The 22,066-nt window shown below is 36.3% G+C and overlaps 1 protein-coding gene across 1 annotated transcript; it reads left to right on the top strand.

The window, feature by feature from the left end:
- Positions 1-3,079: 3,079 nt before the first annotated feature.
- On the top strand, positions 3,080-15,676 carry LOC126810619 (aconitate hydratase, mitochondrial). The gene is made up of 20 exons (XM_050535791.2): positions 3,080-3,205; positions 4,632-4,706; positions 5,282-5,358; positions 6,049-6,115; positions 6,621-6,692; positions 7,056-7,175; positions 7,629-7,791; positions 8,059-8,147; positions 8,596-8,746; positions 9,213-9,317; positions 9,943-10,034; positions 10,508-10,613; positions 10,863-11,020; positions 11,516-11,774; positions 12,094-12,299; positions 12,850-12,947; positions 13,328-13,421; positions 13,784-13,916; positions 14,423-14,544; positions 15,145-15,676. Exons 1-20 carry the CDS (start codon positions 3,173-3,175, stop codon positions 15,277-15,279), a joined length of 2,355 nt encoding a protein of 784 aa, XP_050391748.1. The 5' UTR covers positions 3,080-3,172; the 3' UTR covers positions 15,280-15,676.
- Positions 15,677-22,066: the final 6,390 nt, after the last annotated feature.

Raw genomic sequence — 22,066 nt, 5'->3', positions numbered from 1 at the left:
AATATCAAGGTTTATGATCCCTCTAGCTGTCACAATTTTTATTTGATTTTAAAAGTCGTTTAAATATATCGCCGTTACACCATAAGGCCGGTTGAGTTCGAATTTCGTGAAAATCGGACCGCAATTGCCGGACAAAATGGCCGCTTCTCATACGCAATTAGTGTGAAAATATATGTAAGGTCACAAATTATATCCGATTTTGATGAAACTGAAAATATATGTTTATATCCCAATGATCTCGGTTCCTTTCGATATTAAAATATAGGACCTAACTTCGTGGATTATGGCCCCTTATTGTATGGAAAATCGCTTTTAGCTTGTGGACCCTCTAGAGGTCACAATTTTTATCCGATTTTAAAATCCGTTTACATGTATCGCCGTTATATCATAAATACGGTTGAGTGCGAAATTCTTGAAAATCGGGCTGAAACTTCCCGTCAAAATGACCGCACATAGCGTTAAAGCATAATACCAAGATTGTGGACCTTCTAGAGGTCACAATTTTTATCCGACTTTGATGAAACTTAAAATGGGTGTTTATATCCCAAAGATCTCGGTTCTTTTTGATACTGACGCATGCCGGACAGTAACATTCTGGACTATGACCCCTTACGAAACTCGCCCTTTTTTAGTTTGTACTCTCTTGCAAAATGTGGTCGTATCTTGCACAGCAACCGCTTGTTATTTTAATGACGATCAGAGAAAACCCACGATGTCAAAACTAAGACACTAGGGTTTATAACATGATTTATGATTAAAAGCACACGCATTAATCCATTCGTGCTATTTTTTTTTAAAACGTTACAAAAATATCCGCACCTTGCTTCGTTCGTCCGGCGTGGTTCCCCCTTGTCAGTGATGCAGAACGGAGGGCCTGTCTAGTCGTTCGGATTGTACGAAAAGCCCAGGTCCCGTGTGCACATTGGCGTGCACGTAAACGATCCCTTGACAATTGGAATTCGATATAACAGTAGGTCGTAGTGCCGCTGTCCGGGCAAAATTTCCCTCATAGCACACTGTATGGCGTATGCCCGTCTTCATTAGCCCAGTTCGGAGCAGAACAATAGGACGTTAAACCCCATTTCATTTCACTTCATTTGCTTCCTTCGGTGTAAGTCTGAGTTATCTCAGTCGAGTTGTGTTTTATCTACAGATGTATCACCCAAATTCGAGAAACGTCGGTCGGGCTAACAACACAAGAGGGAAAAGGTATTCTGTAATCTTATTCTGTATAATGACGTAAATGTCGAATTACCGACACACATCATTAAACAGGGAGCCACTGTGGCTCAGAGGGTAATCCGCTGGCACACTAAGTGAGTCGCTGGCTGAAAAACCGGGCGGTCCGGGGCTCGATGGCGATGTTGTCCGATAATGTTCCAGCGTGCTTTCTTTCCCCTTGTAATTGGTGTAGTTTCTAGCTGCCCGGGTGGGACGTTAAGCCCCATTTCATTTCATTTGAACCTTAAGCAGTGCCAGGCGCCCGATATTCAACAAATTTCAAATAATACTTCTTACAGTTCTGAGTCACTTATACACCGCACAGTATACATGCATCTTATACAATTAACCTGTTAATTAAAACACAAACTCGAGAATGGGACATAAATCAAGAAAGCAATTAAAGATGCCATAAGAAGTTGATTAAAACAATGAAAGGATGGATATATTATGTACAATGAAATAAAACAATTGACGGATTAATGTCATTTCTTCCATCGATCATAGTCGGATATTGACAGATTTATGGGCTATTGTCTACTTTATCTTTCAATCAACTAATTAAGTTGGAAAAATAAACAATCTGGAGATAATCACACCTACCATAAACCTGACCCTTTTCGTATATACATTAAAATGTGGGTCGAACGCACATGTACCGCCATACTAATAAATCAATTATTAAGGGGGGTGGGGGCGTCGGTTTAATGCGTGCGCCTTAGATTACAAGTGTTGTCATTGTGTTAAGTGGCGTAGTTTCGATATCATTTCGTTACCGTGTTGTATTTTGTATGATCTAAACGGCTCTATATAAAAGTTTTGTGGTAATGCTAGTATACAATGTATTTTGAAGTTTTGGTTGTTTTAACGTATATTTTTACATCCACAGTAAATGATGTGCCGAGCGACTTTTGTCAAGAAATTGTCCCTCGAAAGCCGAAATACTTATCGGAATTCTGAGAGAAGATCCGGATATCTAGATTTATCCAAATGATTCTCTGTTCCGAATATCCGATGTCAAGATACGTGGCTTCAAAGCGATTAGATGTATGAATACAGAAAAGAACTAGATTGTGGTAAGAGAAGACGACATCGGGTGTGAACACCGCAGACTAATGGTTTGTCGGACTATTCATCAGTCACATGTCTAGGCTTGACGACGAGGTTCGACAATAAAGAATGTCAGCAATATTCAAACGTAAAGAAGACTTATTAAACTTATTGCTCTGCCCGAAACACGTAGTCTCGATCTGCCCGAAATTTCTTGGCTTCGCCCAATATTGACATAGATATCACAATCCAACCAGATGATTCTGTGAATAAACCCTAGCTTGTACCAGTTTATCTGGATCAACATGCAAACTTCTGTATGGATTTACAATTATCCTGTAAGACTCTTTCGTATGGGATTGGGGTTTTGTTCAATTTATTTAGCTTAAAGTGTGTTAATAATAAATTTATAAAGCTCATAAGCCATGCAAGCTCTTACAAAAGAAGAATTGCCCAAACGTGAATATAATCCCCATTAACTTTATATTTCGCTTTTGGGTTGTTCATTAATGTCTATACATAATTACACAAAGGTAATAATTATTCAACACGGTACTGAATTGAACCCGGGACTTCTGTTTCTTGCTGGTTGCTTTTGGGTTTCGTCAGTTCAGAAATAATCATAAGTTCATTAGGCCAATATTTAAAGCGAAACTCAAACAGCATCACTATAGAAATTTTATGTTGAAATAATATAAGTTAAAATTTTCCATTGTCTATTTAGGGATATATAAGACAAAGGGACGTCTTATCTACTTAACTACTTCTAATGCAATTTCAATACGATTAGCGTCATTTGAGATTACAGCGGAGTTAACTCCCTTGACTTTATTCTTGTTTTAAAAGAGGCGAGTTTACTCTTAATGACGTCACATTGCTGAACAACCATCAACCTGTGAACATGGCTTATGTGCTGAAAGAAGCCGCAAAAAAGGTAAAAAGTCTTTTGAAATTTTTCGAAAACACCCTTTTAATATCATTGGAAGATACGTCCCTTTATTAGACGAAGGATTCATTCCATATTTTCATTAAACATTTGATAAAATTCGGTAGAAAATGTGTCCTTATTTTTCAGATTCTAATGCCTTTGAAACCAACGAAGGTCGTCCTTGAAAAGAAAACTAAAGTAGACTCACTCTAGTAAATTAGTTCGTGAACAGTTTCCTTGCTACCTCATGGTCTAACCCAGAAGCGTATTCTATATTATATGTATACATATATAAATGGCTCTCTAAAAAAACAAGTATGTCCAAACATGATTGAATAAGGGCTTCCCTTCCATTAAATTCCAATATGTCAAGATTACAGCGTTGCCGGCTTTGAAAATTGTTCAATTCAGAAAGGCAATTGACCATATATACAAAGTGAGGACAGAAATTTAGGAAACCAGTCGCCAGTTCTTTTTAGTTTCTGAAAAGAAATCCCAACATAGATGGAACCCTAACGCCGTAGTCGTAGACAGTAAACCCTCATACTAATATTTATATGGCTAATAAACAACAAGTCACATGATGATTTTCATAGACTCCAATTACCCGTAATAAACATTTTGTTGCTGAAGCTCAACACAAGCTGTCCCTTGCCAGGGTTTCAGCCAGAAGGCCACCGCCCACCAGACCCCGCGTCAGCGCACAGGTCCCCCCCCCCCCCTTGTACATATTTTTCTGCCTGAGAACCCTGAATTTGAATGGAAGCGGCAATTTTCTGAATTTAGATTTAAGGCAAAGTAATTTAACAATTGTTTGTTTAGCCTACTGTCTGAGCCCTATGCTTTCTTTCTTTTATAACCCTTATATTTAAGTTCTAACAAACCTTATTAGTGTTAGCACTGGTTTCTTAAAATAGATTGGATAATAAAATATTCCCTGAAAGAAAAAATTCTGTCTAGATAACATCCATAGTAAACAACCTAGCGATCACATATAGATAACCAATCTGATTTACAGTAGTGTAGTGGTGTGAAAATTTGTTTTGGTAAATTGTTGAAGTATTTTATTACACAAGCTCTGTGCATTCCTTTGACAACACCCACAGCAGATTTTTGTTTTGAGTGCATGTGATGTTCTTTTACATACATTGTAATCAATATAATCAATAGCAGTCACAATCTGAGAGACCATTCAGTGGGATGCATAGAATAGCATATGGTGTAGTATTGCGACCCATATACTTGTAATTAAAGCTTTATGATACATGTATGTATTAACACAATGGTGGGAGAAATATATTTTTGGGATTGTCTATGAATTTAAGGGCTTTGGAGATAGGAGCCTTATTGTTTAGTTCTTAATTTATTTTTGATAAAATATTTTAATGTTGATATTTGATTTAAATAATGTATGAATTTCATGTCTTTTCAGAGTGCTCGTTTATCGAGCTTGGCTCAACAATGTCGTCTGTTTCATGCCAGCCCTGCATCTTCTGCTGCGGCACAGGTGTGTTTTATTATCTTATATTTTTATGTATTAATAGTAACAAGAACACTAAAATACCATACTCTCAAATAATTCCCATCTTAAGATCATTACATTGGATTGCCATAGATTTTAAGATTCCAACATTCTTGGATTATATGTGCCACAAAACAACCCTCTTTTGTTTAGTTAAACTGAAATCCTATAGTGCTAAGAATTTTGTGTCTACAGGGCATGCGCCTGTGGAATACTGTAACTTACCAGTTACAGAGTTAACAACCATTGGCCATGTTAAGTCATTTGTTTATGACTGTCGGGATTAGCTCTTACCTTCTGTGTGCTTAATACTAATAGAGCATGCAATTATATTCCAGTATATTCATTTAATTGATAGATTTATAATTTTTTGTCATTTATCATGATTAGCATAACCTCTGCCTCCTTTCTCATATAATCACCATATATATACACAATATACACGTTGTTAAAATAGATTGCAATTTATACAAATATTAATTACATTCTTAATCTTACTTCTCAACATAGAAATTGTATGATAAATATCATTATATATTGATGACATTTTTTTTTCTCAGGTGTTGATGAGTCGCATGGAACAGAACTACATTGATTATGATAAAATGGAAAGTAAACTAAATGTTGTGAAGAACAGGTAATATTTACTGGTTTCAACCCAGGTTTTTTTTTTTAGCAAAGATTAAATTAAGGCATTTCAATGAATTTAACTTACACAATAAATACTGTTATAAACTTGAATAATTCTAAGAGTTGACATATTCTTTGTAAAAAAATGTTTTGGTAATCTGAGATAAACAGAAAGATGGGCTAGCAGTAGTTATTGAGAAATTTTTTTACACAACCTAATTTTTATATGGGAAACAATCACTGGTTCTATCAAATATGTATGGCATAAGTATCCTCATATCGTTATCAAGCGCAATTATGTAGATTTTCAAATACACATATCAAGAGGAGCGGTTAGATGTCCGAATGGTTAGCATGTGCGCGTTGTATGATAAGGTCTGTCATTGAGTCAACTGGCGTGTTTTCAATTCCCCGGTTGTACATGACAAGGAGTAGGGTCGACTGTCCAATCTCATTGGTTTTCTTTGGGTCCTCTCACTGCTAAAGACCCCTACACGCAAGCGAATTATTAAAAAAATTGAACCATGTGTTTGTTATGAAATGAACTAGTTTGTGTCGAATGGACGTTAAACCCCATTTCTCTCTCTTTACACATATCAATCTTTGTCACAGTGTAGGCCTGCATGTAGCCTTATGTATTGCTAGGAAATTAACAGATTTCAATGAAACTATATTAGATTATATTGTATGTATTCAGATTAGGCAGACCACTTACTCTTTCGGAAAAGATTGTCTACAGTCACTTGGAGGACCCTAAAAATCAGGTAATCTATTAAAAAGTAAACCTATTATTGCCATTTTTCAGATCTTGATTTCAAGTATCAGATTTTCAAGCTTTCTGTGACAGTGATAAAATTTTCTGTCTGTATATTGTAGTGAATATGTCACTAACATCTACAGTCAAATTCTTTCATGTAGCTTCAAGAAACCGGATTGGCATAAGTCAAGAGCAGAATATTGAGTAAAATCTTAAGTTGTAGGGCTTGAAATAATAATAATCCTTTTAATTTGAAAAGAAATAGGAAATCCTAAAAGAAAGCTCTCCACTTTCTCTTGTCTTTCAATACTTCATTGCTTTTGATATTTCAAGGATCTTCAGAGAATTATGACTTTAAAAGAGCAAGAGATGTACATGTAGCTCTCTTTTTGTTTCATCTTCTTGAGTTGATCTAGATCTAGTGTTTGATCTAGATTTGATATTGAGGTTTTGTTATATGGAATAAAATTGTATATAATAGAGATTTAATTTACTATTATTTTATTTTACAGGATATTAAAAGAGGTGAAAGCTATTTGAGACTGAGGCCTGATCGTGTTGCTATGCAAGATGCCACTGCTCAGGTAATGGAAATAAATGTACACCTTGTACTTTAAAGAATTCTTGAATTTGAAATGTTAATTATATTGTGTTTTAGTTTCCTGTCACCCTTTAAAGAAGTTAACACCACTGTGATCATGAGAAACTGTCATTCTACCATGCCAGTTAATTTCAATCTACAACACATTCTTCCCTTTTCTGTACAATCCCAATGTCCTAGAGTGACATTGCTTGTTCTGAGTGGAAGTTAAACACCTTTTCTCTTATCTCTATTAAAATATATATTTTAATATTTCTTGTTACGAAGTTTAGTTTCTGATGTTCTGTTTATTCGTTGTTTTATTTCGTAGATTTAATGTAGGTTAAATTATTATAATTTTTTTCAGATGGCTATGTTACAGTTTATTTCTAGTGGTTTACCTAAAGTAGCTGTACCATCAACTATTCATTGTGATCATTTAATTGAGGCTCAAGTTGGTGGTGAGAAAGATTTATCAAGAGCAAAGGTATTTTATACAGGGGAACCTCACTATACATTTAGCATTTGTTTTGGTAGGGGGCAGAGGGTAGCATTATGGTGAAGTTCTTGTGTATTATATACATACACAAGAGTCTTGCTGTAGTCAGTTTATTCTTACATTAAATCCTTAGTAATATCAACAATTATGACTTGTACCATCAAACTGGGTACAAGTTGTAAGAATAGTGTTTTTGTAGAAATGGTCTTTGTCTATCCAGCATTACTCTAGTTGTAATGTGGAGTTTGGATCTGACCTTTGACCTAGAATATATTATAGCAGCTAACAGGTGTGGAATAACAGAAGCTTTGTTTTGTCCGTGTATTATGCTGCTTACAAAGTATTATTATTATTATATTCTAAAATTTATGTCATACCATACAAGATATATGTATAATATTTATTGGTTAGCTTATGATATTTTTTTGTTTTTTTTCAAAGGATTTGAATAAAGAGGTCTATGATTTCTTGGCGTCTGCAGGAGCCAAGTATGGTGTTGGATTTTGGAAACCCGGAAGTGGAATCATTCATCAAATTGTTCTCGAAAACTACGCTTTCCCAGGTGTTTTGTTGATAGGAACTGACAGTCATACACCTAATGGAGGTAACTATTTTTTGTAAAACTAGTCTATTTATAATAGAAACATTTCCAATAATTTCAGCAACCCTGTTTTGTATAGTTGTGTGATAGAAGGTTGCATTCATATGAAGGATGGGACAAGAAATATAATCAATTTCTGTTGTCATGACAGATGACCTATTATGTTGGACTCAAATCATTGAACAAAAATGTTATGGTACTGTATCTTAAAAATTGCCAAATAAATGCAGACTGCTGGTTTATTTTAAAAAATATTATGTATTATTTCAGGTGGTCTAGGTGGAGTTTGTATTGGTGTTGGTGGAGCTGATGCTGTAGATGTAATGGCTGATATTCCTTGGGAGTTAAAATGTCCTAAGGTGGGTTACATCAAACAAATTCTGTATTTTGTCAGTTGAAGGTCTTTGTTTATCCAGCATTACTATAATGGTATTGTTCATTTTGGATAAAATATTAGACCGAGATTATAGAACCGTAGCTGATAAAAGGCGTGGAATAACAGAAGTTTTGTTAATATCCTTGTTTCATCAGCTTTCAAAGACCCTTATTTTCGGTAAATTATGACTATTTTCCCTTTAGGCATGGGAACATGTAAAAACTGTTTTTTTTTGGTTCCCTGAAAAGCTAGAGAAGTGATGTTTTGTAGCTCAACTCCCAATCTTGCCACATAGTACACGGTCCTTAAATACTTCACTGCATTGAAGGGAATTGAATTTTTTTTGATTTGTTGAATCTATAATTGAGTCCAGTATGTCGTTTATTGTAGTAAGTATTTTTCATATGTTAGTGTTATCTTGTATTTTCTAGGTTATAGGTGTTAAATTAACTGGTAAATTAAGTGGTTGGACATCACCTAAAGATGTCATATTAAAAGTAGCAGGTATTTTAACTGTTAAAGGTGGTACCGGTGCTATTGTAGAATATTTTGGACCAGGTGTTGATTCTATCTCTTGTACAGGTAAATAATTACTTTATTTTTATTCTGAACAGATTCAAATTACCTGATAAAAATCCATTTAATAAAGAGACGTTATCATTTTCACAAGAATATAACTTATTTAATAGCATTTTACATTTAAAAAATAACCAAACTCTTAATTATTGAATTTTCAAGCCTTGGACTATTTTGATAGAAAAAGTTTAGCACTAGTCACAGCTGAACTCCTTAAAGACTTTTTCTAAGTTATGTCTTTTATTAGAAATTAATCTGCTGGTCGTTTATTTTGGCTCCAATCAAATTTAAACACTTCTGATGTCCTGATCTGATAGGCTAGTCGTGTCAAATCGCTATTTGTTTTGTTAGCATAGTTCTCTTAAGTGCTAATACCTCATTACGGGTAAACCTCATTTATAGATGGTGCCATATAATTTTTTCAGAACCATGTCCGTGATTATTGAAAGGGATTATATATTTGTATTTGTAGGTATGGGAACAATCTGTAATATGGGTGCTGAGATTGGAGCAACAACATCAGTATTTCCTTACAATCATAGAATGCAGGATTATCTTAAAGCTACAAGTAGAGCTGGTAAGTTGACTACTGTTAATAACATAGTACATGATTTTTGGTGAGTCCAATGCCAGAAAAGAACTGTCATGATTTTCAAGTGCCTTTTCAACTTCTAGTGGTCTTTTGGTAGTAGGACATGCATTAGTCTGAATTAATAACTCCTCCCACCTTGCCTTAAAATTAAATAATGTATTTTTGTAAGCTCTACCTTACGAAATGTCAGGCACCAATGAACTAGTAGTACCCACCATTCTGAAGTTTATGCCAAACATGTATTACAAATATTTTTAAAAACACAGAAAAAAAAAGACAAATCTGTGGCAGACAAAATGACAGGCAGCAGACAAATTGTGCCTAACAATGCCTGTCACTATAGAAAATGACATTACAGTGGTCATATCCAAACCCAATTCCATTGTAAAGTCTTTTAGGGTGGTTGGGGTGTAGATCAGAGGACTGGTTAAACGATACAAATTGTATGTTACATCCAAGGTCTTCATATTCAAACAAATACAGCAGTTAAATCTTCAATGAAAACAGGCAATGTTACAACCCTGATCCTTAGAAATATTCAATAAATATTTCACATTTTATCATAAAATCATCTTTATAATCTACATTGATCTGATTAATTTATTTATAGATATTGCTGATCTAGCCAATAATTATAAGGGTATATTAACTGCCGATCCTAATGCTCAGTATGATCAAGTTATAGAGATTGATCTTGATACAGTAAGTTTTCTATTGAAAAAATCTTTTGGGGGTTTGGTACCCAGAGGCTGGGTGTACAAATGGTCTAAGGCGTCCATCTTGGATCTGTCATTGAGTTAGATGCCCTCCTTGTACATGACAATGAGTAGACTTGCCTGCCCAATCCCCTGGGTTTTCTCTGTGTTCTAAGATAGCAATGTTAAAGCCACATTTTTAGTGTCTAATTTTTCACAGCTTTATCTACACTAAAATGTGTTCAAGTTGATTATTTAATTAAGATATTTATGAATTTTAGGATTAAAGATGTCTCACACGTTTTAAAGGACATAATTGTATTTTCTGTGTCTCAAATATAGATCTCTAGCAATGTTTAGATGTGAGACAACAATCAGTTATATTTGAAGTGGAAACTTATGTCATGAGTCCATAGTGTGAAGAAGCATCTAGTTGTTTTATAGTGGTAAATTTGATAATATTGTTTATTTTATTTGCAGCTTGAGCCACATGTTAATGGACCTTTTACTCCTGATTTAGCTCATCCTGTATCACAACTTGGAAAGGTTGCTCAAGAGAAAGGATGGCCAGCAGAAATCAAAGTTGGTGAGTTGTTTTGTATTTCAGAAATGAGATAGAAAAATGAAATGTTTATTGGGTTTCATGAAATGTTTATTGGGTTTATTGGGTTTTCTTTCTTGTTGGGTTCGTAATGGCATGATAAAACAGTATTTTGTTATAACATGTAGTTGTCTCCCCTGCATCTGATTTTGGTAAGAGTGATGCTATTGATAAGAAGTAATAGTACGGTTTAGTTTGTTATAGGTTTAATTGTGGTTATGTTTTATTTTACAGGTTTAATTGGTAGTTGTACTAACAGTAGTTATGAAGATATGTCTAGATCAGCAAGTATAGCTAGACAAGCTTTAAAACATGGTTTAAAATCTAAAGCAGCTTTTACCATTACACCTGGTTCAGAACAGATTCGTGCTACAATTGAACGTGATGGACAGGTAGGGTTCTTCATTTTATTGTCTTATTACACCAAAATATGAATAATAATTCACCTTTCATAACTCATTCCCCATCCCTTTATTATCACTCACTAATCAATACGATTAATTTTATATAATAGCAAATCTAAAATATCCTTAAATGCACATTGTTATTATTGAGAAGATCCATGCCCTGACCTACTTTGAGTAAGCTATTTTTCTTTCGCATTTGTTCGATTCCTTGAGGACTACTGCAGAGTTTGTACTACTTGTGGATAGAATGAGCAGATTAGTAGGTTTTTGTACTGTAAATGGACATTGTTAGCATGCCACAATTTTCAAATGACCATTAGCTATTTAAACTGAAAGAAAGAATTTATAATTGGTGATGAGACATTGAGACCAATAAATTTCCCCAAGAAATGAGCTGAACAGTTAAGGCAGTTAAGTTCTGATGGATTTTAAAGAGACTATTTTAAAATAATCTGTAATGGATATTCTATATTTTTTCAGGCAGCAGCATTAAGAGATATTGGTGGTGTTGTATTAGCTAATGCTTGTGGTCCATGTATCGGTCAATGGGATAGAAAAGATGTAAAGAAAGGAGAAAAGAATACTATTGTTACATCTTATAATCGTAATTTCACTGGTAGAAATGATGCCAACCCAGCTACGCATGCTTTCGTTACTTCACCTGAATTAGTAACAGCTATGGCTATTGCTGGTGATTTAGGTTTTGATCCAAGAAGAGATGAATTAAAGGGAACTGATGGTATGTTCAACAATAGAAAACATAAATAAATTGGAGTTATCTCTTCATTTACATTTCTGTTTTTAAAATCTTATGAATGTGATACTTTAAAACTTGGGGTGATGGGTCATTGTATCATAAGAACCATATCACAGTTTGATTGCATTTTGTGGAGATATGTTTCTGTTCACATTTTAACTGTTAAAGCATGTGAGTATGATACAGAAATAAGCTTTTCAATGGAATGTATTTGAAATTTGGTGGGATTGTTCATATAAAGAGAAACTGGGGAAAACAAACCTCTAATTATTGTTTAAAAATTCTGTATTTTATTTTACAGGTACAAAGTTTAAATTAGAATCACCATATGGTGATGAATTACCTGCTAAAGGATTTGATCCTGGTCAGGATACATACCAACCTCCTCCATCAGATGGTTCCAATCTTAAAGTTCATGTTTCACCTGATTCACAGAGATTGCAACTTCTATCACCCTTCGATAAATGGGATGGCAAAGATCTTACAGATATGGTCATTTTAATTAAGGTATTCAAAAGTCACTACTTCATGCAATTCTTTATATAAGTCCCACATCTACATTTATAATGCAGACAATGTTGAAATTTGATTAACACTGAATGTTCTGTGATCTATACACTGGGTTTGTGGGACCAAGACATCTGACTTCAGGACTTAAAGCAATTGGAAGTCGTGTCTTGAGAACCAACCACTTATATTGTGCGTACTGCAATGTTGCTTTCTTGGTTTATCTCCAATATTCCACAATGTGCTACGAACAGTTGATTATTCTGCCTGGATGTCCAATGTCTAGACGTAAACAAGTGACGTTTGTGTCCAGAGAACTGTTCTCTTGTATTGTCAGTACTCAGAATTTTCCCCGTATTTTATACAGTTGACAATCCACTTTCTTTTCTTTTGACTGTTTTAATTCATTAATAACTACTGACAGTATCTTGATTCTTGTTGACCGTTTTAGTTCATTAATAACTACTGACAGTATCTTGACCAACAGATCAATTTGAATAGAAATAATATATTGATGACATCTGATCGTACAATATGTTTATTATTTCAGGCTAAAGGTAAATGTACCACAGATCATATCAGTGCTGCTGGTCAGTGGTTGAAATATAGAGGACATTTAGATAATATCTCTAATAACTTATTGATTGGGTAAATATTTATTCTTTTCTTCATAATTTTATATGATAGTATAGATTTTGTAGTTAGGAAAACAGATGCAAAGCTTACATGTCCTCTAACTAGTTGGACCAACAAGGACAACATGTCTTGATTGAATGAATCAAGTCCTCTGAAAGTATTGAACTTTATCATAAAATTTTGTTCATAAGGACGTTACAACATAATATCTAGTTATTTTTCTGTGTGTATTTATGGCAATTCACAAATTCTTGTTGGGGTAGTGGGGACTGAGGAGTGACTGTTTGATCTGCAGTAGAATTGCCTTTTGGTAGTAAACTTCAATCCCCCTAACCAACATATCATTCTGTTCCAAAATTGCAGATATATTTTAAGGCGTTTCATTTTTCCAGTGCTGTAAATGCTGAAAATGGTGAGATTAATAAAGTCAAACATCAAATTACCGGTGAATATGATGGAGTCCCTGATACAGCCAGAAAATACAAGGCAAGATAACACTTTTATACTCCGACGTATTAATGTAGAGGCTACAAAAACACATATATTGTTTTAACACAGATATGGGTTGAAATGATTGTCAATAATCACCTCCAGAATATGACGTTTATCTATTCAATTAGTTTATTATAATACGCTGAGAATATGAATTTTATTTAATTTATTTATGATAAGCTGAGAATCTGTTTATGAGAAAATATTATTATATATATTTTATTGAACCTGTTTAATTTGATAGGCTGGGAATATGAATTTTATTTAATTTGTTTATAAGCTGAGAATATAAAGACAGGTAATCTGTTTATGAGAAAATATTATATATATTTTATTGAGTCTGTTTATTATGATAGGCTGAGAAAATCCCCTGGGTTGTTATTGGTGATGAGAACTATGGTGAAGGTAGTAGTCGTGAACATGCTGCATTAGAACCTAGACATCTTGGTGGAAGAGCTATCATCGTTAAATCATTTGCCCGAATTCATGGTAAGTTGATCACATAAATTAAATAAAAGAAATTTCTCAAGATATTATAATTCAGTGTGATTGGGGTAATTCTGAGACTTGAAACTGTGTTTCAATTTTTTATGATTTGTTTAAAATTACTATATTTCAGTCTACTTAAAATCAAAGTTTTGTTTTGATGAGTAGTTCAGTGATTAAGGTGCTGGCTCACTAACCTAGGGATCCTGGAGTTTTGGCTGAAAAAATTCCTCAGGATTTCCCAGCATGGATCTCTCTATGTGAACATTGGCATGCTCGTAAAAAAACCCTTGGCATTTGAAATTTGATGGAGTGTAGGCAGAAGATCTGGGAAAATTTCATTCATTAGCCTGATTGGATCAGAAAAGTAGACTGTTAAGCCCCATTTCATTTTGTTTTGATGAAATACATGTAAGAACAAAAATTAATGAGATTGATCAATATTTCATTCTTTTTGTGCACTACATTCCACCGTGTATCAAAATGCTCTTATTTACTTTTATTTGCAGAAACTAATTTAAAGAAACAAGGTCTACTTCCTCTTACCTTCGCCAACCCTTCAGATTATGATAAGATTCAACCGTCTGATAGAATCTCTTTATTAGGATTAGCAGACCTTGCACCTGGAAAGGTAACTTATATATAATCATTACACCATCTTGGTAACAAATAATTTCATATTGACAATAAGACACGCATTTACATACAATTCATATTAATACGATTACATTTCGGTTGAGGTTGGGTTATTGAAGATACATGTAGATCTTAATCTTTGAGTGACACATAATCAGTCAATCACTTTGCTCATGAAAAGAATAATAACATTATCTTTTACATTTGTTAAATTTTCAACTCAAATGTAAGAGATAAAGTCTAGGTTGTCTTTTCATTTTCTGTTTCTATACAATATTTTACTGAACTCAGTTTTACTTAACTTCTGATAAGTTTCATCATTGTGTTGTGTTCTTACTTGTGTACTGTAAATGGCCAATGAAAGCACAGCTCTTCCAGTTACCCCAAGGCATAGTCCACTAATCTTTTTATACCTTAAATGATTTGTGAAAAATATAACTGATGCCACCTAGTCTGATATTCTGTTAGATCTTATGTAGTCTGGCAAATCACAACTGTCTTCATTAGCCTGGAAGATGCCAAAGAGTAGGATGGTAAACCTCATTTCATTTAATGATTCAAGAAGATCAAAACCAACTGTATTTTTATTTTTCAGCCAGTACAATGTGAAGTAAAACACAAAGATGGTTCCGTAGATAAAATAGAATTAAAACAAACAATGAATGAAGGCCAGATTGCATGGTTCCGAGCTGGTAGTGCATTAAATAGAATGGCTGAGTTAAAGAAGTAAATACAACGTAATGTGATATTAGTTCATGCTTAGTCATAATAACAAAAGATATTTAAACCATCAGGGACAAGTTACTAAATGAAATAAAACAATAAACTCCCAGCTTTATGTACATTTCAACATATTTTATTATGTAAGTCCGAAAGTATTTTTTTTTTTTTTTCAAGTCCGAAAGAAGATTTTATGTATGAGAATAAGAAATTTTATTATTTTAAATGTGTATAAATTGTTATGTTTTAACTCAGAAGTTTTATATTTACTAAAAGTGTAGAATATAGAAACTTTCATTTTATGTTCTTAGATTGTGTGTGTGATATTAAAATATACAACCAGTTGATTTTATCTATTATTGTACATAAATTTTTAAAATCATAAAAATAAAATTGAAGAGAGAAGTTCTGGTTCGTTGTTGTTAATATTTTGGTTGGGCATTGAAAGAAATTGAGCAATTTATTAATTGACCCTATTTTTTTTTGGGGGGGGGGGGGGGGTGATGGCCGAATGGTTAGCACGTGCACGCTGTATCATAAGGTCTGTCATTGAGTCACTGGCGTGGTTTCGATTTCGATTCCCCGGTTGTACGTGACAAGGAGTAGGGTCGATTGTCCAACCTTGTGGGTTTTCTCTGGGTCCTCAGGTTTCCTCCCACTGCTAAAGACCCATACACGCAAGCAGGGCTGTCGGTAATTTTTCACAGTTGATTAGCAGCACTGCTAATCAAAAAGTCCAATTTTGCCAAATTTGATTAGCAAATTTAAAAATTGATTAGCAGTTTTTCAGTTTCAACGTAAAACACCTAAATAACAAGATATTACTTTAATTCATAACAAATATGATTAGATTCCATTCTGATTATTCTTTAAATTCTTAGATTTTTTAGCACTGCCACAAGTACTTGTGACAGTTTGTGAATGTGATGTGGACATTTAGTTAGGTCTTGTGTCTGAAGCCAATTCTTGACAGTGACTTCCGAAGCTCCACTCAATTTAATTGTTATTTTTTGTCACGTTAGAAATCTTCGTTAGAAAACAATTTGTCTGCTTTTTATCTTGTATTAGTTTACTATTTTTGTTCAATCGGGCGCACCTCGATTAACTAGACACACGCGATATAAACAATAATATTTTACGGGAATTTTTACTTTGATTTATCATTTTAAAATACGTTAACATGTATTTATTTTTTTATATTTTATTTACAATGCGTGGGGGATACACTGGATTTATTTCTTTCAAAATGAATATGATATAATTACTTGATGTCTCGCAATGTGAGTGGTACTACTTGATTCCCTATTTCCGGTTTAATAGTCCCTATTCATAGAGTTATGTCCCTGTGTTATATAGTATTGTGTCTGGGTAGTTCGAGAAGAAAATGTCACGCGGAGAATTCAGTTTTGTTTATAAAATTTTATTCAACATTTTATACACGTTGAAAGTGTTGAGTAAGCCTTCTAGTCTTCAAAATGCGAATCAAAAACTGCGAATCAAAAACGTTAGATTTTAATTTTTGGTTAGCAACGGACAACATATGTATCGCAAATTGCGCTGCGATACTGGTTGTCGGCAGCCCTGCACGCAAGCGAATTATTGAAATGAAACTGAACCATGTGTTAGTCCCGAAATGACCTAGTTTGTGTCGAGTGGAGATTAAACCTCATCTCTCTCTCTCTCTCTCCCTCTCTTATATTTTTATAATCTGTAAACGGGTGAAGTGGCTGGCCAGTCCAAGACATTGATGTTGTTAGCAGCCAGGTAGTCCATACTAAAACGGGCGGTATGCGGACGTGCATTATCCTGTTGGAAGTGCTTAAGTTGTGGGTGCGCTCGGAACAACAATTGGTTGCAAGACATCATCACGGTAGGCTAAAATATTAACGCGACCCTTGCAAATGTGTAGGGCGGTCCGGTGATGAAATGTGAAGCCTCCCCACACCATTACACTTCCCCCACCCCATCGATTCGTTTAGAAGACGCAGCAGTCTGCAAGACGTTCCCCAAGACGTCTCCACACATGTTGACGGCCATCAGCGTGATAAAGATGAAAGCGACTCTCATCACTGAAAAGCACACTTTGCCAGTCTACTCTTCTCCATGTCTGGTGTCCTTGAGCCTATATCAAACGCCGCTGACGGTGATGATCCCTGAGGATAGCTCCAACATGAGGTCGTCAAGCACTGAGTCCTACTTCTCTTAGACGACGTCTTACGGTGTTGGCACTTACTGGTCCTTGTCTTCTGACGACTGCTGCACCTGTTCGAGTCGCTGGGCGGAATCTGTCACGCAGATGAGTGACCCAGATGTAGCGGTCTTGAGCCTGGGTTGTAACGCGTTGTGGACCAGGACGTTGACAGTCAAGTGTTGATCCAGTAACTCGAACACGTTCCACCAACCTTACAATAGTGGACTGATGACAATTGAAGTGTCTGGCAATAGCACGTGTAGACATGCCAGCCCTGGACATTCCCATGGCTTCATTCCGTTGATTTTCAGTAAATCTCGGCATCTCTAGCTCGATTCCTTCACACGTCCAACAACAAATTACGACAGATTGACGTTTCACAGTTCATGTACTGCACATTATGTTGAAAACATGCTTTTAAAGGGCTCACACACAATGCTGCACGTGAATATTGGGGTTTTCATGTGCATCTCGTGCAATTTTTTTTTGCACACGGGCCGATATTTTTTGCGTTTGGGAGCATTGTGTGAAACAATAGTTCATAGTATTGCATAATATTATAAATACAAAACCACCTAGTAATAAAATATTTGGGAAAAAAAGTGATGAGTTTTCCATGGCGCTCAGTATATATTTTTTCAGATGTTTTTCGAGGGGTTTGATTTCCCAAATTTCTGAAATTGACCCACTTGACATGGGAATGTAATGTTTTTCATATTCTCAAAATATAATCATCAAAACCTGGCAGAAGAACGAATTTCTAGACCACAATAAAGTTGGTGAAAACATCACTGATGATGATGATACCTTGCTTTCAGGGGCGGATTGGGCCATCGGGCCATCGGGCGATCGCCCGAAGGGCCGGTCGGACAAAAAATGAAAAAAATAATTTTGTCCAATTCGTCAAAATAACCTATTTCTGCTGAACATTATATGGGGTTGGGTGGGGAGGGGGTATTGGACCGGCCATGGAGCTATGATGATCATGTTGTATGTGGCCGGTGGCTTTAACGGGCCGCCACGCCATCACTGGAATCTGGAATGGGCTGGTATAACTGACTTTCTGGGCCGGGTGTGCTGGGTGTGGGCCGGAATTCGGAATCCTGCATTTTTTAATGAAAATATTCCTACTTTTTCAATATCCCTAACTGGTTAATCAAATGGTCAAAATTTTCTCAACTAGTCCCATTTTTTAACCAGTTAAATACTCTTGACGATACAATGATGATACGTTACTAATAATAATATGACGATATGATAATTTTACAGGTTTATGGTTGTAAACTACTTGCAGGTCGGGGTTTGGGCCTAAATTAATCGATTTATGAGATATATTATTTGACAGAGATTATAATCAGATATGCCACCAAATCGCATATTTGAGGTTCATTTTTCAAAATTTTCCCGAGGGAGAGTCCCCGGACCCCCCGTCCGGGCTCCGCGGTCAGTAAAAGGGGGCCGCTCCGACACGGGAGCCCGGGCGGGTTCCCGGCCCCAATCCTCCCCTGCTTGCTTTGGTCTTTAACAGCCATATGACATGGAAGTAAACTTTAATACGCGAAAGCAAAAATATGTCCCAAATATTACATTACATCAAAATGCTTGATTATATACTATTCAAAAAAAGTAGGGGATATTTGATTTTTAAGTGTTATTAAAGTCACCGAATGAAACTGACGAAGAAACAAATGACAAAATGAAATGAAGTTCACATTCATCGATTTATTCCAAATGATCGTTAGACTAAGTAAGGCACAGACTGACCATTATAAGGGTAAAATGATACCCGGGGTCAAACAGCAAAGTTACCACAGCATCACAACCAAGTCAGTAACGGGTAAATCCTCCTCTGTTTGCCAAACAAGCATTGATCCGACGTGGCATACTCCTAATGAGACGTCTAAGGTCATTTTGGTCCAGATTGTCCCATTCCTGTTGCAACGCAGCAGCAAGTTCTTGGACATTGGCAGGACGTTGTTGACGTTGACGTAACCTCTGTCCAAGCATGTCCCAGACATGCTCGATGGGGGAGAGGTCGGGACTCAGTGCTAGCCAAGGTAATGTGGTGATGTTCTGTTGTTGGAGGTAACCTGTAACGATCCTGGCGCTGCGACATCTTGCGTTGTCATCCTGGAAGATGAAACGGCGGCCATGACGTCGTGCGAACGGCACAACATGGACTGCCAAGATGTTGTCCCGGTAGTACTGGCCTGTAACACGCCCTGCAACAACATGTAAAGCCGTTCTTCCAGCAAAAGTGATGCCTCCCCACACCATAACAGAACAACCCCCAAATCGATCATGTCTGATGACGTTAACGTCTAGGAAGTGCTCGTTTCGACGACGCCACACCCTCCTACGTCTGTCCAAAAAATCAACAGTGAACCTTGACTCATCTGAAAACATCACATTGCTCCAGCGTCGATTATCCCAGTGTTGACGATCCATACACCAACGACGTCTTGCCTGAATGTGATGATCTCTCAAACAAGGGATCACGCGAGGACGTCGGGCGCGAAGGTGACCCCTATGCAGTCGATTCCGAATCGTCTGGCCACTCACTCTCACACCAGTGTCTGTTTGAAGACGAGCGCTGATCTGATTTGCTGTGATGACACGATTTCTCAAGGCCAAGGTACGGATAAATCGATCCTGGGCTTGAGTTGTCGCCCTTGGTCGACCTGAGCGTGGTCTGTCCTGTACAGATTGTGTATCACGGTATCTGGGCCATAGCCTGCTTATGACAGACTGAGAAACATTCATCGTCCGCGCCGCAACCGCCTGTGTTGTGCCGATCTGTAGCATGCCAAGGGCACGTAACCTTTCATTTTGGGTAAGCCGACGCATATCAAAATTTGTTTTCTGGTCACTAAAACAATTAAACTGATGTTTCCACCCTGGAATTCAATGCCACAATGACTGTAACATTCAAAGTCAGAGTCGTGCAAATCTTGGGTTGGACCCCCATGATGATCCCAAGCATCACCTGCATTCCATGCGGTAGCTATTGGTGCGTTTGGGCGTCACATGTAACTGGAAATGTTTCTTCTGTTAGGTTCTATAGTGACTTTTTTCGTAGTCATTTGCATATTTTAGTATTATGCCCCCAAAATCAAATATCCCCTACTTTTTTTTAATAGTATATTACAGCCCGCGTGTAAGACGGATGTCTGGGACATATCCTATTAGTCTGGTCTCTTGAGGTTAATTCAAATATCAGTTCTGTTTTGTAACCTGGCATAACAAGGGTTCTCACGCCAATGTCCAAAAACACTCTTGGTCTCCCCACACGGGCAGTCATAATTTTGGCCTCTGGTTAAACATGCATTATGCAAGAGCAAAATCTGCTTATTACAAGTCTTTCTTTAGGCCTGAAATGTTATCTAAATTATCAATTAGACATTAATTAACTTATCCAGACCATAATAAACTCTCGATGTCAAGGCTAGCCTTCGATGTTGGCTGAATTAGATTCCTATATGCCGCTAACGGCCAATGTTAATTAAATCAGAAAAAGTGGATAATCGAGACTAACTGTTTATATTAATGATTTTAGTAATGATGGCCGAGACTATGCAAAAATTTCACCTGCTTCGTTCTTGGCTCATTGTGGATCAATTTGACTGAAATTTCCAGCAAATTACCTTTACACTATCTAGTTTTTAACTATTATAGCGAGAACTGCCATCTCTTTATCTTACCTCCCATAATGTATCTTTAAATTTTGTTAAATTGCTTAAAGATACATTCCCGGGTACAAACTGGGTAATTTGATGATATATTTGGAATAAAAACATATTCAAACTAATTAATTTATCATAATTTTGCTTCAAATTCCGGGGGGTTGGGAGGCCGAATGGTTAGCACGTGCGTGCTGTATCCTACGGCCTGTCATTAAGTCAACTGGCGTAGTTTCGAATCCCCGGTTGTACGTGACAAGGAGTAGGGTCGCCTGTCCAACCTCGTGGGTTTTCTCCGGGTCCTCCGGTTTCCTCCCACTGCTAAAAGACCCCTACGCGCAAGCGAATTATTGAAAAAAAATTAAACCATATGTTAGTCCCGAAATGACCTAGTTTGTGTCGAGTGGACGTTAAACCCCATTTCTCTCTCTCTCTCTCTCTCTCTCTCTCTCTCTCTCTCTCTGTCTCTCTCTCTCGCTTCAAATCCCTCTCAAAACATTGCAATTGTCAGGGAATAGCCGGCTATAAAAAATCGATCAAAAGAGGTCATGTTTGTGTCCCGTGACACAACGGGTGCGAGGTCGGAGGAGAATTCATTGCATACACAAGACGATGTTGCCTTTATCACTGACTATTTATTACAAATATCGAAGCCTAATTAAATTCTCGGATTATCCACTGCCCGCGTCTTTTTCCGTGATTTTTATCTCAAAAAGTGTTGTACCTCTAACTCTTCATAAAGTTTATCAACATGTACATCAAGCGCTCAATCTCCGCGTGCAACCTTCGACGTCACGCGTGCAAACACTCCTAATCGTCGGGCTGTCGATTAGGGACACGCGTATATTTTTGTCCTGTATGTGCTCCATGAGTGTTTTTCAGGGAATCCATTATTTTTCTAGTAAGATTGGATATTTCTACTTTCC

This window comes from Patella vulgata, chromosome 2 (genome assembly GCF_932274485.2).
Source record: "Patella vulgata chromosome 2, xgPatVulg1.2, whole genome shotgun sequence".
NCBI classification, from domain to species: domain Eukaryota; kingdom Metazoa; phylum Mollusca; class Gastropoda; family Patellidae; genus Patella; species Patella vulgata.
This window is presented reverse-complemented; position numbering and strand designations above follow the sequence as displayed.